The sequence below is a fragment of the Gallinula chloropus genome, assembly GCF_964237585.1.
Source record: "Gallinula chloropus genome assembly, chromosome: 20".
Taxonomy (NCBI): domain Eukaryota; kingdom Metazoa; phylum Chordata; class Aves; order Gruiformes; family Rallidae; genus Gallinula; species Gallinula chloropus.
In genome coordinates, this window is record NC_140105.1 from 5,642,276 (window position 1) to 5,659,339 (window position 17,064).

Genomic DNA, 17,064 nt, shown 5'->3' on the forward strand with positions numbered 1-17,064 from the left:
AGGGCAGCTGACAAGCACTATGCAGGAGCTCAGACATCTCTCAGCAGATGCCTCTTCTCTCAAGAACTAATTCTACTCACTGCCACCGTTGCCAGACAAGGACTCCCCCCACCTCAGTCCCCAGGATGTGGCCCTGCCCCAACCCTGGCTGCCACCCTGGCTAGCAACCAGCTCACGAGACGCACAGAGGTCCCAGAGAACGTGCTGCCAGCGTGGCCTGGGATGCTTTCCATCTGAAGCACCTTGGATTGGGCAGCAATGATTTTTCTCTAGTAGCACAATACCTTCAGCTTGAAATAACCCCAGATTCCTTGTTTTGAAGGAGGCAGACCAGATGATTACTACCTCACAAGTGTCACCTCTCATTTCTCTCTTTAAAGCGCTTGGTTTGTCTCACACAATCATTTCTTAACGCTCTCTGTGCCATTAGTTCCTCAAGACCCAGTCGTCACCAGACCCCTGGGAGCCCATGACCCAGCACATGGCTGATGGTAGGGCTGAGAGCCATTGCATCCCTCTCACCCCTATTTTAATTGATGTAATGGCACCAGGCACAGATAGCTCATCAAAATTCCATTGCCAAGCCCAGAGGTACAGCACTCCCCAGGACAAGGTGATTGACAATAACCCTGACCATCCTGCTGGAGCGGCCTGGTTGAGGGCAATCCCCTGGCCTCCTACCCAGTAAATTCACAGGAGAGCAAACAGCACAGCCTAAAGCAAGCCCAGAGCGCTCAGGAAGCAGCTTCCCATAAACCAGGGCTCCACATCCTGCCCCAGCTGCTTCAGGCACAACCACCACTCTCACTGGTGCTAGGGGACTCAGTGTGCCTGCATGAGGCCCTTCACTTGCCTCTGTTCCCTGCTGTCTGCACCATCCCAAGCCCCAGCCCAGGGCTAAAGCCCTCAAAGAACTTGGAGTCAGGTTTTCATCGTACCAGTAACTTGAGTAACACCATTACTTCCTTTTTAACACCTTTTCCTAGTGCCCCAGTGTGCCTTCCACTTCATTTGCAGCTTACAAACCCCACTCTGCTCACTTTCCACCAATGCTACATCAACCCAAATAAGCCAAGTTCCTTCTACAAGTGGTGCAGGTTATCTGAGCCTTCAAGGCAGAAGATCCTCTGCCAGAACTCAGCGGCCAGTCTCTGGGGGTTAAGTAGCCCCAGGTTACAGCGTGACCTTGATCCTCTGAATGCAGAGTGCTCGGTGTTCTCAATGCTCAACATAAACTACACGCCTCAGAGGCCAGGAATAAAACTTTATTGTTTTCAGATTTCTTATCTGCAATCAACTAATCAGTTATCTGTCAAAAGATGTTTAACAGAAAGAGGCCAACTCTTTGCTTTCTCTAACAGTAACCGATCAGAAAGTGGCCGCAGCACCAGTTGCACTGGAAGGGATCCAGGCACCACACAGAGTTGTGGTAGGAAAGCAGAAAGGAAAGTTGTTTGCAAACCAAACAGAACAGTTCTCAAAGGGATTTGATATAAAAGCTGAAAAGGAGAGAGAAGCTCAGATTAACATACACAGAAAGAGGTGCCATGAAGAAAATCAACCAGTTGATGTCTGTGCTGGTTATTGCACAACCTTTCCTTGTCTAAAAGGAAACAGGTTTTATGGGGAAGGGAAATCAGATTGAAGACCATGTTTCCTACAAACTGACATCTGATGAATACAGTCTTCCAGGTTTCTTTCAGCTCCACACTCTCTCAAAATCCATTTGCCTCTGGCTGCCAGGGGGAACTAGCCAGAATACCAGAAATTCCGATTTTGCTTCCATGTTGCAAAAAATAAACAAAACCAAGAGGTTTCTCCTCCTTCTCTTACCTCCTCCTGAGCAGAGAGCCCTCTCAAAAGCTGCTTTGTACTTTGAGAACTCACAAATCATATCAACTTGGAACAAAGAAGCAAACATTCATATTACAATAATGGGAATTAATTCCCCTCTCTTCATCTGACATGCACCTTCCCACCCATCATCTTGTGCCTCCTCCCCTATTAACCCTGCTGCCTACAGAGAAACAAGGCAATGGCACAACAACCTGGGCAAGAGAGTTAAGGCAGCAAAACAAGCTGCTGTTTCAGCTTCCAGCTACAGACAGAGTGAAAACCCAAACACTGCTGGTGGAAGCTTCAAATCCTTTATTTAGGAACAGCTCTGCCCGTGTGTTGTGGAGCTTTCTCCTGTTTAAATGATCCCAATTACCCACATTTTGAACAGCCTATCACCATAGCACCTGGGCACTTTATTAAATGAAAGCCATCTGGCATGACACAGATCTATCATTCAAGAGCCCACTGGTCTCCTGTCGCTCATTACTGATTTCAGGTCTAAGTACTGAGTAAGGAAGAGGAGAAAGCAACAGAGGAAGATTACAAAAAGATCATCATGTTTTCAAGGCAAGGTTTAGATCAGAGACAAAATGAACTTTGCAGCCCCCACCTTCCCCTGAAGAGCAAGTAGCTATTTCTAAAGCCACCCATGAAGCTAGTTTCCCAGGCAATGCCTTATCAGGAATAGGTCCTACACTGTATTTAGGTGTTTAACAAAACATCTATGAATAAAGAAAAAGATCAGCCCAGAACAGAAAGCCAGGTTATACTCCACCACAACTGGGTAACCATTAACATTTGTTAAGGTATTTGCCATCCTGATCGATAAGGAAAGAGGCTCCATTTCATCATGTCTCAATGTCACTTTGTTTTAAAAAATAGACTTCTGGGAGTCAAAAGGGAAGGAGAAGTCAGCTCCCCTGGCTGCTGTTTCAGAGCCTTTGGGTAGGCAGCCTCACCATGCTGGTTTAGTTCTACATTTAGTTTTGCCTCCATTTCCCCACTGCACCCAGATTTCTAGACCAAAATACCAAATTAGAGTTTCAAATAACAGGGCACAAGGAGAAAGGAAATTACACCCAGTGCCCTAGTCCATGGTAAGTAGAGGTGTACCAGCCTTGAACAGGCTGCTGGTAACAAAACAAGCTCCAGCTTCCCCAAGCAGAATGGAATTTCTGTGCTCCAGATTACTTTCAGCTATTTCTAGTGTAGGTATGTTTCTGAATAGGTTGGTTGTCTTTAATACACCGGGAGAAAATGTAAGTGCACAGACATATACACAGGACACAGGGAAGGTGATGGTAAAACTCCCCTCTGTCCAGTCTGGGTGCAGATATTTGTGTCCTAGAACCTCTTGGAGCTTTTCCTTCAATACAGAATAAAACCTTTGTTCCTCAGGGGTTCCTGGTTAACTTTTGAATCCAAAGATGCCCTTTATATATCCTGTGAGGCCACTCTTAGCCTTCTGCTCCACCTTGTCTTCCAGAGGTGGGAAAGCAACATGATTAAGGGCCAGGTCAAAGAACAAGGGTTTGCAGGGAATGGGCTGGAAGCCTGGAGGGAAGTGCACGAGGCTGACTTGCTTGCTGACAAGAGAAGGATCCAGACAGAAAGTCTCAAACCGTTCTGAGAGTGGCTGAAAGACACCAAAACCACAAGTTAAACATGTGTCAAATCAAGGCCAACAAGGGTCAAAGAGGATTAAGCAGCAACTGAAACAACAGAAGCTGAAGTTCCCCTTGGTGTGACATCTGGGGCCCTTCAAGATGGTTCAAACCCCTGTCAAAGCATCACTGCAGGTTCTCTGGAAAAGCCACCTGTGAGCAGGGAGAAAGCTAAATAAAACAAGTAACATGCCATGCTAGAAGCTCACTTCTTGAGTTGTAAGAAACACCCAAGTAACAAGAGAAAAAGCAATGTTTAAGAACACTACTGAATTTTGCCCAAGCTCCCAGCTCTTACCTTGCCATCCTTGACCTGAGAAGGAGACTCAGTCTCATGAGTATCATTTGCATCTGCAAATTGAAGAAAATGTGGTAAGAATCACAACCTGTGTCTTGGCACAAGGTCAGACTGTCTCTGGAGGCAGCTATCCTTTGAGCTTAGCTATGAGCTTTCTGGGATACACCAGACAGTATTTTGAGTAGAATCAACTTAGTTTCTAGACTAAGAGGATCACACATAGTCCTCTACAGACAACACAGCTCTCCAATGATGGAGAGCTGCTGCCTCACACTGTCATGAGAACCTCATGCAAGAATCACAGGTCTTGAGTTAAGCACAAAGCAGCAGAAGACCCCAGCAGAGTCTGTTACAGCAACATCAAGGCAATAAAAGACAATACATTGCTTATCTTGGGTTTCCAGCAGCAGGCACAACAAAAAGAAGCAGACCAACAAATCAAAGTTCATCCATTTCCCCAGATTCACCTACCCTGGTTGACACCACCAAAGAGAAGAACTGCTCTCCTCTTTCAGCAGGTCTCCTGGCAAAACTAGGATGAGTAAGGCCAAGTTGTTTGCAACAAAAAAATTTAAATTCTAAACACAGCATCCTGTGTGGGTTATAGGTGCACATCCTCATGAAGTGTTTTGGCATCTCTGGGCAGGAAGCAAGGTGCCAAGTGTATAGTCTCTATCTGCTCTACACACAACAGAAGCAGCTAGAACTGGGGGTGGGAGGGGAATAAAAGTTTTTTCCAGAGCCTACATAGATCAGTGAAAACTCATTTTTTAAATTTCTGAAGTTCCAAGAGGAATTAAATAGCTGCAGGGACATTATTCAAGAGACGTTACAGCTCTAGGATCATTGTGCAACTCACCTAATATAGCTGCTGCTTGCAAGGAATATTTCTCTGCATTGACTTGAGTGATCAGATCCTGGACATCAGGCAGCTCCTAGGTGATTAAAAAAGTTATCTGAGAGTCTGAAACGTGTCAGAGTTTAAGAGTTAGGGCAGAGGTTAAACCTGAATCAAAACTAAGAAATTAAGTCCTAGTGCTGTTAAGCCTTCCCAGGAGAGGAAGAGCTACCACAAAGTGCATGAGGTGCTAGAGCAGTATGATAGGCAGCACAGATGTGAGAAAGGGTGGTAGATGTTATGGAGTAGTTACAGCAAATTACATCTATCAAGCACTTCACATCACTAGAAAGTCTTTACTATAGTGTGTCAAGCAGTCACACTTGTATTACTCTTCTCTCTACTTTAAGATCAGTCGTGAATTGTAATGGTCTGGCATCTAATTGACAATAAACACCAGCACAGGGCTTTTTCAACTCTCTTCTACACACAGGACTGGGCTCCTACCTTCAAGCTGTTCGTGTAAGCTCCAGCCCCTGACTGAACCTCGTGGGCGTATTTCAGCACTCTTTCATATAACACCAGAGCTTCACTCCATTTCTTGACCAGGACGTAAGACTGTGCAATGAAGAAACACCTGCAACAGCAGAGTGGCTCATTGATGTGTTTGCCATCCATACCTTTTGCCAACACAAGTGACTGATAAGATATTAAGAAGCACTGGCTGGTTTCCCCTTAGCATCCAGTCTTCATTTCACAAAAGGGCAGAGAAAACAGCATCAAAGCCCTGTACATGATGTAGAGGTTTGGAATAATAGCCTTGGAAGATGTAATGCCTGCTAAAGAAGACCTGGTTGTTTCTCAGTCACCTGTAAGCTTTGTACACAAGCGTCTTCATTCCAATCTCTTTTTGGAAGTTCTTGTCCTCTTCTAGGCCAGGAAGCTGTGTCAGTTCCACAAGGTTCTATGCAAAAGAGCCAGAGGAACAAATTCAGACATCATTTTCCTCTGGAATCTGCTGGGGTAAGAGAAAGCTGCCCCTTTCAACAAGTCAACAGTACACTCCCATGGAAATATTTCCAGTTTTCTAATTATTGGCATGCTAACCTCATGAAGGCCACTCACTGAAACTTGTGCAAGTTTGCCCTCAGGACAGATTTCCTGACACAAACAGGAATTGGGACAAAGACTCCTCAGATTTCACACGAAGTAATACTTTCATAAGGCACTTCCCTTTCCCATTCACAACAGCTTCCAGCCACAGACTCCCACAGTTAATTGAAAATTTATGTGAGAAACAAGAAACTGCTTATGAAGGACAAGTACATTTTAAGTCTTTTTAGCTGCTACGTTCTCCAGCCAGCAGATACTAAGGCAGCTACCAGGGTGCTGCATAAAATAGCCAGAAAAACTCTTTAAAAACTGGAGTGTGTAATTAAGGGGATCCATTCTAACAGCATTTTCTGTGCCAAACTAGAAGGGGGGTTGTGTTTCACATAGATGCTGAATAATTTTCACAGGGTAACTCAGCTGCTTTTCACAGGCAGTTCCCTTGCACTGCTCTATTTCCTACCATAACACGTTGTACAGAAGCTCCCCAGTTAGTATAAAGAATGAAGGGGGTTTTCCCCCAGCATCACCTGCAAAATGATGTCGTACAGGCGGATCAGGTCCTGAGGCCGCGGCGTGCGCTTGCCATCCTCCTCTGACCGCTGCTGCTGCAGCAGTGCCTTCTGCAGAGCCTTTGCCATGCTCTCGTTGCGCTTGATGGCTGTTGACAGCTTGATGTAAGTCAAATAACTAAAGAGATAAAATACCATTAGCTGACTGTCAGAACTACTCAGGCATTACTGTCTGTTCCAAAACCCTTCCCCAGTCTCAAATGATACTATTAAGGGGAAAAGAAAAATCATCTGAAAGGTCAACACGAGACTCTCAAGTAAAACGATTTCAAAGCTGCATGAATCAGATCCTTATCTGTACTATCACCCCTTGAGATCTGAGAGGCCCAGAACAAAAACTCCATAAACCAAAACCAAACAAAACCAAAATCTCAACATAAAACTTCTTCACACTAGACCAGGCAGTAATGTTTGCCTGTTACCTGTGCAAGTACTGGATGTTGGACACCTTCCCAGAATCGTTTTCCAGAGAGTGTTCCCGCTGCTTCTGCCAAAGTTGGAGACAAAACACTGAGTTACTTAAAGCTGACATGTGAGGGAAGAAAAGATCAGAAACTATTCAAGGTTCCAATACCTGAAGGGAGCAGAGAAACAAGAGGGGAATCGACTTTTTAAAAGGGTAGACAATGGCAGGACAAGGGAGAATGGATGGAAGCTACTGGAGGAAAGGTTTAGATTAGGGGAAGTTCTTTACAGAGAGAGTGGTGAGGGGCTAGAATGGGCTGCCCAGAGAGGGGGTAGATGCCCCATCCCTGGGGCTATTCCAGGCCAGGTTGGATGGGGCCCTGGGCAACCTTGTCTAGGTCACATGTGGAGGTTGGTGTCCCTGCCTGTGGCAGGGGGGCTGGAGCTCTGTGATCCTTGGGGTCCCTTCCAACCCAGACCATTCTAAGATTCTAAGGTTTGGGTAAACCAGGGAAGTTATAACAGACTTCTAGGAAAAAGAATGAGAGCTTTGACATTCATCCTCTCCAGTTCTGAAGAGAATCAAATCACAAGTGATAAACTCTTCTGCAGCTTTTTATTAAGGAAATCCCAGCCTCTTTCACTGTTGAGCAAGTTTAACAATAACAAATTACTTCCAAAGAAACGTCATGTTGTTGAAACACTGATGGCTGCTGCTCACCTGGTCTGGTTTCAGATCTTCCCGCACAGCCTGAATGGCATCTCTACACTCACTCAGCAAAGATTCAAACAAACGTTCCTTTGTCTCCTCATTTTCTGCCTAAGAGCAAAGGAAAATTAAGACAAATCTCTATTAGAAATGTTTGTATTTGGCATCTCATGATGTAAGAATTAACAGAGGAAATTCAACAGTTTATCCCAAATTAAGCTTTAAATCTATGGGTAGCTACACATCCAGTCTGCTCCTGCCTGCAATACATTCTAAGGGGAAAATTGCCAGAAATTTTGAGGAACATGGTCAGCACTGAGAACTGAGCAGCACTGAAGGCCTGGCCTACACAGCCCTCATCACCTCATCCCTACAACAGTTACCCTCTCAGCAACTCCCTTCCCTTCCAGGACAGCACCCACGCAGCTCTGAGAACAGCCCAGGTTGGACTGCACTGTGGGAAAGGCCAGCAACAGAAGAGCTGAGCATTACTGAACTGGCAAGCTACCAACATAGATGCCTCTTGTTATGCTGATTTAACTTTTCTCATGTGGTAAGAACACGTAGATGATTATCTTTTCTACACTCCCACTCTAGAAATGCTCACAGTGGCAATAATTTGAAGCATTTTTTCAGGCAACCCTGTATTTTAGCAGCAGGAGCGACTGAATGCTTTTCTGCTGTCACCACAGGTTTTGTCAATTAAAAAAAAAAAAAATGAAGCCACTTTTGGCCTTCTGCCCCAAAGCCAAAATACAAAAGCAGCTTTAAAAACAACAAGCTGAAGCTTGATCTCTGTTAAATAGACTGGCATGACATATACCCAATTAAACGGTGCCCCAAAACTCAAACTCAACTTCCAGTCATGTGACTGAAAGTGTAACCAGATGGGAATCACAAGACTACAAATTCAGTAAGAGAAACTGCCCAGGAACAAACCTCAATCTCAGCAATGGAAGGATTAAAGTGTATCAGCAGCATTACAACACTTCCACATCACATAACAGCATTAAGATGAACTTTACTGCAACACATTTGCAGTTGTCCAAGTGAATTAAAAAAGGAAAACCAAAAAAACTACCTAAAGCCAGGCTTGCTTGTTTATCTTCAGCAGAGCTGTTCAATCTCTGCCTCTCCTCTCTTCAGGTTTGCAAACCCATTAAAGAATGTTATTTTCACTCCCTCAAAGCCTCACATATCTTCACCCAAGATTAAGGTGTTTTTTGGGGGTTTGGTTTTGGTTATGGGTTTTGTTGTTTGGATTTTGGGTTGGTTTTTTTTTCTTTTGAGATTTGCTACAAGAATTTTTAAGGTGGGACCAACCACTATGAATAACCAGAGACAAGTCTGACAGCATTCTCAACCTCACCCAGAAGAGCAGGGCAATTTCACCCTGTGCGCAAAACCGAAAGCAGACACAGCTCGATCCTCAGTCGAGTACAAACAGGGCAAGGGCTGGGCTGTGCACTGAAACAAAGGCTGTCCTTGCAAAGCAAAACCTCCTAGGGTTAAACAGATGGGTAAATACACATATGTTGTGATTCAGGAGATGGCAAATCACAGCACTGAGGTGTAAGCACTACAGCTGGGGATTCAAGTGCCCCAACAGAACCGCACAGGTTCGGTTGAAAGAGGCCCAGTGAACTGAAGCCACTGCTGGAAGTCCAGGAGTGCTCAGTTCCAATTTTACAAACATGGCATGTTAGCTTGGAAAGTTGCTACCTATTTTCACCACAGTCCCAGTTACCAGAGATGACTACAGAACCCATGGCAGTACCAGATAAGAGCACCCCTTCCATTGGGCGCTTCCTGGTTGGAGCCAACTGGCTCTTTCAGTCACGTTTTCAAGTCTACAGAAGACCTGGCACAGGTAATTTTAAATTTGGATGCATACTTCAGTTTAATGGTTTGTTCTGTTTCTCCTGCTACCAATAGGACACTAAAGGCAATGATATAGCTGTGCCAAGAACCTCCATTTTTACACAAAACACACATTTGTGTTTGCTTCTAAACAAACCCTGAAGAGCACTATTGTTAGGTCGGGGCTTCAGCTTAGTGAAGGGGAACAAGAAAGTGCTAGAGATCCCAGGAACCACAGAGCATTTAGCTGAAGCTGGACTGCCCATCACAGCTGACCCAGACACTGCAGAACTGCTTTCAAAAAGCCAAGTTTTAGCCCTCTCAGAGTGTAAATACTGCTGCTCAGCTCTCACTGTTACTAGCTGTGATCTGGTACCACAAAACTCCTCTGTTTAGTCAGAGCTTCCAAGGAACACAAAGCAAGAAAGCAATAAATTCACATCACTGTTCTGCCAGTTTTATGGAACAAGGAGGGCAACTAAACTGAAAAGGTTCAACTGCTAGCCTGGCAGGATGGAAGTTAAATGAGGGAACACTGAACTGAGCTGCACTTCCACCTGCTGGCCCTACTCATGTACTACCCATGGAAAAATAAACTGCAACCTTATGACAAGACTGGTTAACGCTAGTGCCTCCTACCCACCCATACCTTGCTTATCCTATTCGCACTACCTCCTGCTCTTGCCTTATACCTTTGTAAGGTCTTCATCTTACTAATTTAAACTGGTATTTATCCTGATATTTCTCCTGATGGTGATGTTTTCTTGACACTGCAAGGGACAAAGATTGCTACTAAAGATTCTTTCACTGCCTTTTCACACAGCAATAGTGCTGCACAGAAGCAGAATTTACCACTTCCAATGAAAAAGCTCCATGTGAAAAGCTTGTGTGCAATACTAAACACATGCACAGGGTTTCTGAGCTGTCTGATACACTGGAGATGTATTTGCACCCTGACATTTAGCAATTCTCCTCCTGATTTTGTCACTGCTTAAGTCACAAAGAGGATGCTATATGCCTCACAGCACTGGCTTCACCACACTGCTAAAAAAATAATTAAATCAATACAGATCTTCTCCAAAGCTTGAGCATTTGAGCAAAATACTTTAAGACATAAGAACTGTAATTCAGAAGTCATTACTCTTAAAATTGTAACCTTGGCTTCCAAGAGACTTACAAATGACAGCTATCACCCTGCCACTGAAAAGCCACACTCCTGGGCAGAACAAAGCATTCAACAGAGCAGTAATACTCACTGGTTTAGTAGAGCAGACCTCCCAAACTACCACTTACAGACTGCATATCCCCAACAGACACTTCAGCTTTGGGTTACAGTCAGTATTCCCACTTTCACCTTTAGCCTTCTGACCCCAAGTTTGTGAGAAAGATTACTCACAAGTTTTCAGTCCAGGCATCGTGTATTGTCATGGAATGAAAAGGGACAGATAGAACACCAGCACTGGAGATGGCTTCTGGGTTACCTGAGCAATCGCTGCTTCGTTGTCAGCCAGCCCCAGCAAGAAGATCCTCACTTTATCTATCTTCACAGGAACAGTTCTTCCTCTCCACTCCACCTCGCTCATTGTGGCCGCCTGCTTTGCTCGAGTTTGGGTAATCAGCGCCTGAAGAGAACAGACTCAACTCAGCAGCCTGAACTTCAAGTTATCCAAAACTGAACCCTTCAAATTCACATTAGACTTGAGTATTTTGAAGTTAAAGGGTTTTTCAAGAAAGCAGTGTTTCCCAGAGAGCCCATACTTGCTTGCTCTCTTATGATAGGTCTCAGCTCTTGAATGGTGTGCTGCAGCAGTATTCCTGCTCAAAGTAGTAACGAATGCTTCAACTTGAGGCATTCAGTGAGTTACCTCCAGCTTTTCAGCAAGAAGACCTTCAGTACCACCAGACCTCAGTCTCATCTGCATCAACTCATTCATAGCAGACTGGTCACCTGAGAGAATTAACAAATCAAAATCACATTTTCAAGTTCACAAACTACCTTAAAAAAGGTAATCAATATATTTTGTACTAACAATCTGGGGACAAAGGGGATAGATTTGTGCTTTTATTCTAATTTCATAAGCAAATTACTGCCAACTGGTATTTTTTCATTTCTCCACAAAGCCACACAGATTGTTACAAAACAAGTATACTCCTCCATTGCTAAACTGATCCAGAACATGCACACAATTTGCCCAAACTATTCCAGGCTGACTTCAATGTCACTTAGACCAGTATTTAGCTATCAAGTCAACAATCCTTTCCTATGAACAAGCCTTGCTCTTTGTCTGAGGTTAGGTACCCCCCTTCCTTACCAATGTTATAGGCACAGTAGCGAATGTTGGGCGAGATCTCTTCCACACGCTGGTTATACAGCACAGCTTGTTCTTCTGTGAAAGCATTGGCCAGCTTTTCATATATGGTCCTACAGCAAAGAATACACATTAACACTGCAAGACATGTTGCTGAGAAACAGTTTGTCTCCACTGAGGATGCTATTCCTTCAGCAGTACCTTCCAGTTAAGCGCACCATTAAGTAAACAAGTACATCCAGCACGTAAGGTTACTACAACTGTTCCAATACTATTTACTAAGCAAAGTGGGGAAACTCACTTGCATTTGTTGAAAGCCTCCATTGCAGCCTTCCACTCCTGGTGTTCAAAACGAAGCATCCCTGTGAGGTAAGCCATGTAAGCCTGCAGAGAGCACACGTGCCAGTTAATTTCCCCAAGACCAGCAGCCTACATTGTAGGGTCTTTAGCAGAAAAGCTACTGTGACGCCTACAGCAACCAATTACCCCCTTCCTTTTTCATCTGGTCTTCCCACAGAAGACAACTGAGTTGGATTACAGGTTACTAGCTACCCACCTCTTTTCTTTGTAACTGACATCGCTATGTTTTGAATGAGATGAAAGTAAGACACTGCTTGCTTTTTATGCAATCAATATGGCCCACTGATGTCACAAACTTAGGGTTTTTTTCTCCCAGCAATAAGATAAAGTGGTCGCTTGAATTAACTGAGTATCACTGCAGCCCCTTGTTCAAAGAGGCTGATTGAAAGAGCATCACAGTTGCTTTCTGTGTTCCAGGCACCAGACCCACAAGGTTTGGGTTTTAGGTGGCTACTGCATGGCATTAAAAAAAAAAACCAACCCACGCAGAACTCAAGAGATAAGCATAATGTCTTAGGTTGTGTTGCATCATCTCAGTCTCTCTCAATTCTTTTTACTTTTATCAATGGTACTGGTCTTTAATGGAAAGGATAATCACTTGATACACTTGAAACTCCTTAACAGTATTTCTGCAATTCCAGCAGCTGAGTTAACAGCAAGTCCAAGCTATGCCAAGAGAGACGTTATCCAGCTTGAGACTCGGTCCATTTTCATTATCTATTGCTCTTCACCCAAAATCCAACAGTTTCATGTTCTGCTTTTTTTGGTGTAAATCAAGACCAAAGTATCAGTGTGTACCTGAGCTTCCAGCTTTGTTTTGGCATCCACTCTGTTACTTTCACACAGTCGCTCCAGCTCTTCAGCGTGTTTCACAGCCTTGCGCAGGCGAGACAGCAAGTGGAACCGTTTGCGAGGCTCTGTGTTTGCCTCCTGCTTCAGCTGCATGGCATAACTCCAGGCTCTCTCTGCATCCATCAGAATCAACAGCAAATACCTGTGGGGCAGAGGAAGGCTCATGAAAAAGCCCTGCTGCTCAAATGAGCATTACCACATCACTAGTCCCCTGCCACACGATCTGCAAATATCAGTAACAGAAGGTCAGCGTTGGTTAGGAAGAGGGAGATGCTTTTATTCCCTACTATTCAAAGCACACAAAGTTGTATTACCCCTAACTCTTTTCTACTCTATTTCTCACTACAGACATGTGGTCACCCATCTGAGGAAGAGAATCTGGTATCACTCTGTAGCACCACCACAGACATGGTGAAGACAAGGGATTTATGACTTCAGGTCCCTCTTCACACTGGTTCAATACAGGTAAACAAGTCTGTTTTCCCAACAGCTAACGCTATAATGCTTCTAGCTTAACAATACAGGTGGAGACAGCATCATGTTCTCTTTCCCTGTAAGAAAGGATTAGATAGGAGACATGCAAAGTGTTTTGAAAAGCCAAGGAAATGAGCCCAGGATCCTGGAATATTCTCCAGGTATTCCATCAGACATTCATTCTGCCAAATTCTGAAGATCTAAGTGAAACCTGCAACCAAATATTTCTGTTCAAAGGGAAGGGATTATGTCTCCAACCACACTCTTGCTGGCTACACCATCTCCATTACCAGCATTCCCATGGCTACTCTCTAACAGATCTGAGTAACTGTTTCCTCTTCACAGTAATTTACCAATTACGAAAAGAACCCATTATACCAACTATGACAGAAGTGAAGGAATCTGCTGTTGCTCTTCCCTCTTCTCCCACTTGCTCAGATGATGAAGCATGACCTGAGCAGTGCTTCTTCCCCCTGCACTGCAGCCTGAACTTTCATCTTTTAATATCACCACGCACCTCTGAACAGAAACATCTGAGTACACCGCACAGAACAGTTTTCTACCTCACCCACATGAAAACAGGAAACTTCAATGAAAGAAACTGCTCACTCAGATACTGACTGCTCGATTCCATCCAGTGACTGTACCTGTTGTCTGAGAGAATCTCCTCAGTCACTTTCTTCCCAGTGAACTTGTGCCTGTTTCCCATCTTGAAGTTGAGTGTTTTTCGGAGCCGCCTTAGCCTACGGGAGCAATAACCCCTAAAGAACAGATGACCACAGTTAGTTTGGCCAAGGAACAATTTTGTTCCTGTTTACTGCACTCTCCAAGGAAGAGAGGACTAAAGGCTGTGACAGGCAACCTTTTAACAACTAAGAACTCCATGTATGACATATGGTACAAGGTAGTTTACACACTACCTGTAAACCAGTGGTTAATAGAATGTAAGAAGGGTAAGAAGACATGTAAAAAGTCCTGATTTCAACAAAACAGGAGGTTTTCCTCACTAATTGGTAACAAACAAGCTCTGAAAGGGCAAGAGGGAACCTAGTGCCAGTCTGTATCCTCCTAAATGGAACAGTCACAGCATGTTATGTCTAATGACAGAAAAAAGCATACACTGCTTCCCATGAAGCAGCCTGTCACAAGGGGTGTTTATGTAGCAGATTGCTTTTGAATCCTGCTACACTGGGTTTACATTTTAAACAAAGCCAAGCCACACCAGGAACTCCGAGATGTCCACACTGGTTACTAACCTGTACCTCTGGAAGTCTCCATGTCTCAAACCGTGCTGCTGCTGGGACTCCTTCACAATCTGAAGGACTGCACTTTGTGTTAAGGCAGATTGACAGTACAGCCTGTTACCAGTTCTCTGTTCTACCCCAAAATAACAGAAGGGAACTTTATAGGTTCCAATAAGCAAGACACTTTGAACAGAGGGGAACCCAAAAAACCTCCTAAAAACACAGAGCTGCGAGAACTGACAGCCTTAAGAGACTCCACCACTCACTTCAGAGTTTTATGCCTGTCACCAAGGCCTGGACTAAGATGTACCACAGGCAGACAAACAAACACAAGTCTCACTCTTACTAGAGTTCATTTCAGAGTAATAAACTATGCCAACTGATGCATCTAGGCCATCAGAACTGACTGCCTACACTACACCCCTCCCCAGTCACACTTATGACACAGTTTTGTCAGCAAAACTGAAGTAGGGAGAAGCTTTCCTGTCCTTAAACATCCCTTCTCTCAGGGAAAGTACAAAATCAGAGCAGAATCACTGCTGCCTTCCTGACAGAGGCTTTCACAGACTGGCTTCTGAATACAAAGACCCTCACAAAAGAGAATTGGGGAAGTTTTTTGTGGGTTTAAACTCTAAGTTTTCCCAAGGCTTTTCCAGGTTTGCTGTGTATCACTGTAACAAGTACCCCATGGCAGAACACGCTGGCCTGTGACCTGAAACAGCATCACTCCACAACCTCTGTTCAGTCTCTGCATTCCTCAGCATCTTTCATTTCTGTGCATCCTGCACACACTTTATTCCCTTAGTTAGCTGGCACATAAAATCCTGCTGCATTCTGGTGAACATACTGACATTAGTCCTTCAGTTTACAAGGCAAATTGTTTTGTGAAATAAAATACACATCATAAGCAAGAAATCCCTGTGCTGTATGTATTTATAGCCCAAAATTTCCCCTTTAAGCTTTACTAAGAAGCCTTTAAAAAATAAAAACCAAAACCCAAACCTGGACTATGCAGTGACACCTCCAAAAGAAACACTCTTACTACAGCTAAAGAAACTACCAGACTTTTGAGGTTTAAAACACCAGATAGATATCAGATTGATTTCTTGGAACTGCACCTAAAAGAAAGTCTCTTAAGTATTAAAAATCTGTGTCAATAGTTATTATACTGAATTAGTTTGCATTCGTGGAACAACCAAGTCAAGCCATGGTGTTCAACACAGCACCTTGCCATTTACTTAAGGTTTTCAGGCTCTTCTCCTGTGCAGTCACTCACTGATTTCATACCCACTGTATTATTTATTTTTTCATTAACTTAAGTATTCCTAACACAGTCAGGGCAATTACTACATCTAAATCTGACTTGACATTCACTAACTTTACAATACCTGCCATCTACTAAATGGAAAACTTCAACCTTACTCCTCCTGCCCAGCTCTATCCCAGCTGCACAGCTGGGCTAGTTTCACATCAAAGTTTCACACACAAAAACGCCACGAGCTTTACACATCACATCAGACTGTGGAAGCGCTAAATACAGCAGAGCCCGTTCGCCACCACACCGCACCTGTGAGATTTACTTTACCCACCACTGCCCCCTCCAAGAACGAAGATTACCACTAGAAAGCGACTGTAAACCTGCTCCTACCCACCGCACACCGCCCAGCGCAGAGTTCTGCTCTGAAGGCTGACGACAGCTGCCAGGCGGCTCGCAAGGAGACGCTACAAAGGTATAAAGAACAAACCCACGACTCAGGGAGGCACAGCGGGGCCTCACCGCTTCACGCACGTCAAACCCTCACGGCCAGGGCCGGCGCGGGCGCCTGCGGGTCAGCCCAGGCCCCACGCCGCCTCTCTCACGGCAGCACCGCCCGGAGCCTCACGGGGCCCAGCCCCAGGGCCCACAGCCCGGCTCCCGCCTGAGGCACGGGGCAGTGCGGCCTGGACGGACCCGCCCGCCCGGGGCGCGGGAGGCCCCGCGCTCCCCACAGCGGCCGCCACGTCCCCCCGCCGCCCACGGGGCCGGGACTGCCACGTCCCCCCTCTGCCACCGCCGTGTCACAGGATGCTCTCCAGGCCCAGGCTGTCGCCGAGGCCGCCGGCCCGCGGCCCCGCCGGCCTCTCGTTCTCCTTGTTCTCCTCCCCGCCGCCTCCTCCTCCTGCCCCGCCACGGCCACCACCGGCTCCCTGCCGCTCCGCCGCCATCTTGAGCCCCGGCCGCCGCCGCCGCGTTGCATCATGGGACGGGGGAGAAGAGGCGCGCGCCGAGGCCATGGCGAGCGCGGCCGCCGCGGGGGCAGACGGGATAGAGGAGGACCCGGGAGGGGGGAGCTGCCCCCGCACGCCCTCCGGGGCTGGGGGTGCTAAAGTTTGGGATGCACAACCCCCCCCCCGCCGGATGCAGGGCGTGCCAGGGGTTGGGATGCATCACCCCTCCCCATCCAGCTGGGCTGGATCTGGGGGTGCCAAGGGTTGGGATACACCCCCCACTCCCCCCCCGCTGGATCCTGCCTTGCCCCCCTCATCCAAC

General features: G+C 45.6%; 1 protein-coding gene across 1 annotated transcript; it reads right to left on the reverse strand.

Annotated features, from left to right (window-relative positions):
* Positions 1–1,250: 1,250 nt before the first annotated feature.
* On the reverse strand, positions 1,251–14,047 carry SRP68 (signal recognition particle 68). The gene is made up of 14 exons (XM_084273691.1): positions 13,938–14,047; positions 12,763–12,958; positions 11,906–11,988; positions 11,608–11,717; positions 11,161–11,243; positions 10,777–10,917; positions 7,448–7,546; positions 6,744–6,808; positions 6,280–6,439; positions 5,509–5,603; positions 5,147–5,276; positions 4,661–4,736; positions 3,802–3,854; positions 1,251–3,475 (listed from the first exon to the last, which is right to left on the reverse strand). The coding sequence occupies exons 1-14, from the start codon at positions 13,997–13,999 to the stop codon at positions 3,248–3,250; spliced, it is 1,581 nt and encodes a 526-aa protein (XP_084129817.1). The 5' UTR covers positions 14,000–14,047; the 3' UTR covers positions 1,251–3,247.
* Positions 14,048–17,064: the final 3,017 nt, after the last annotated feature.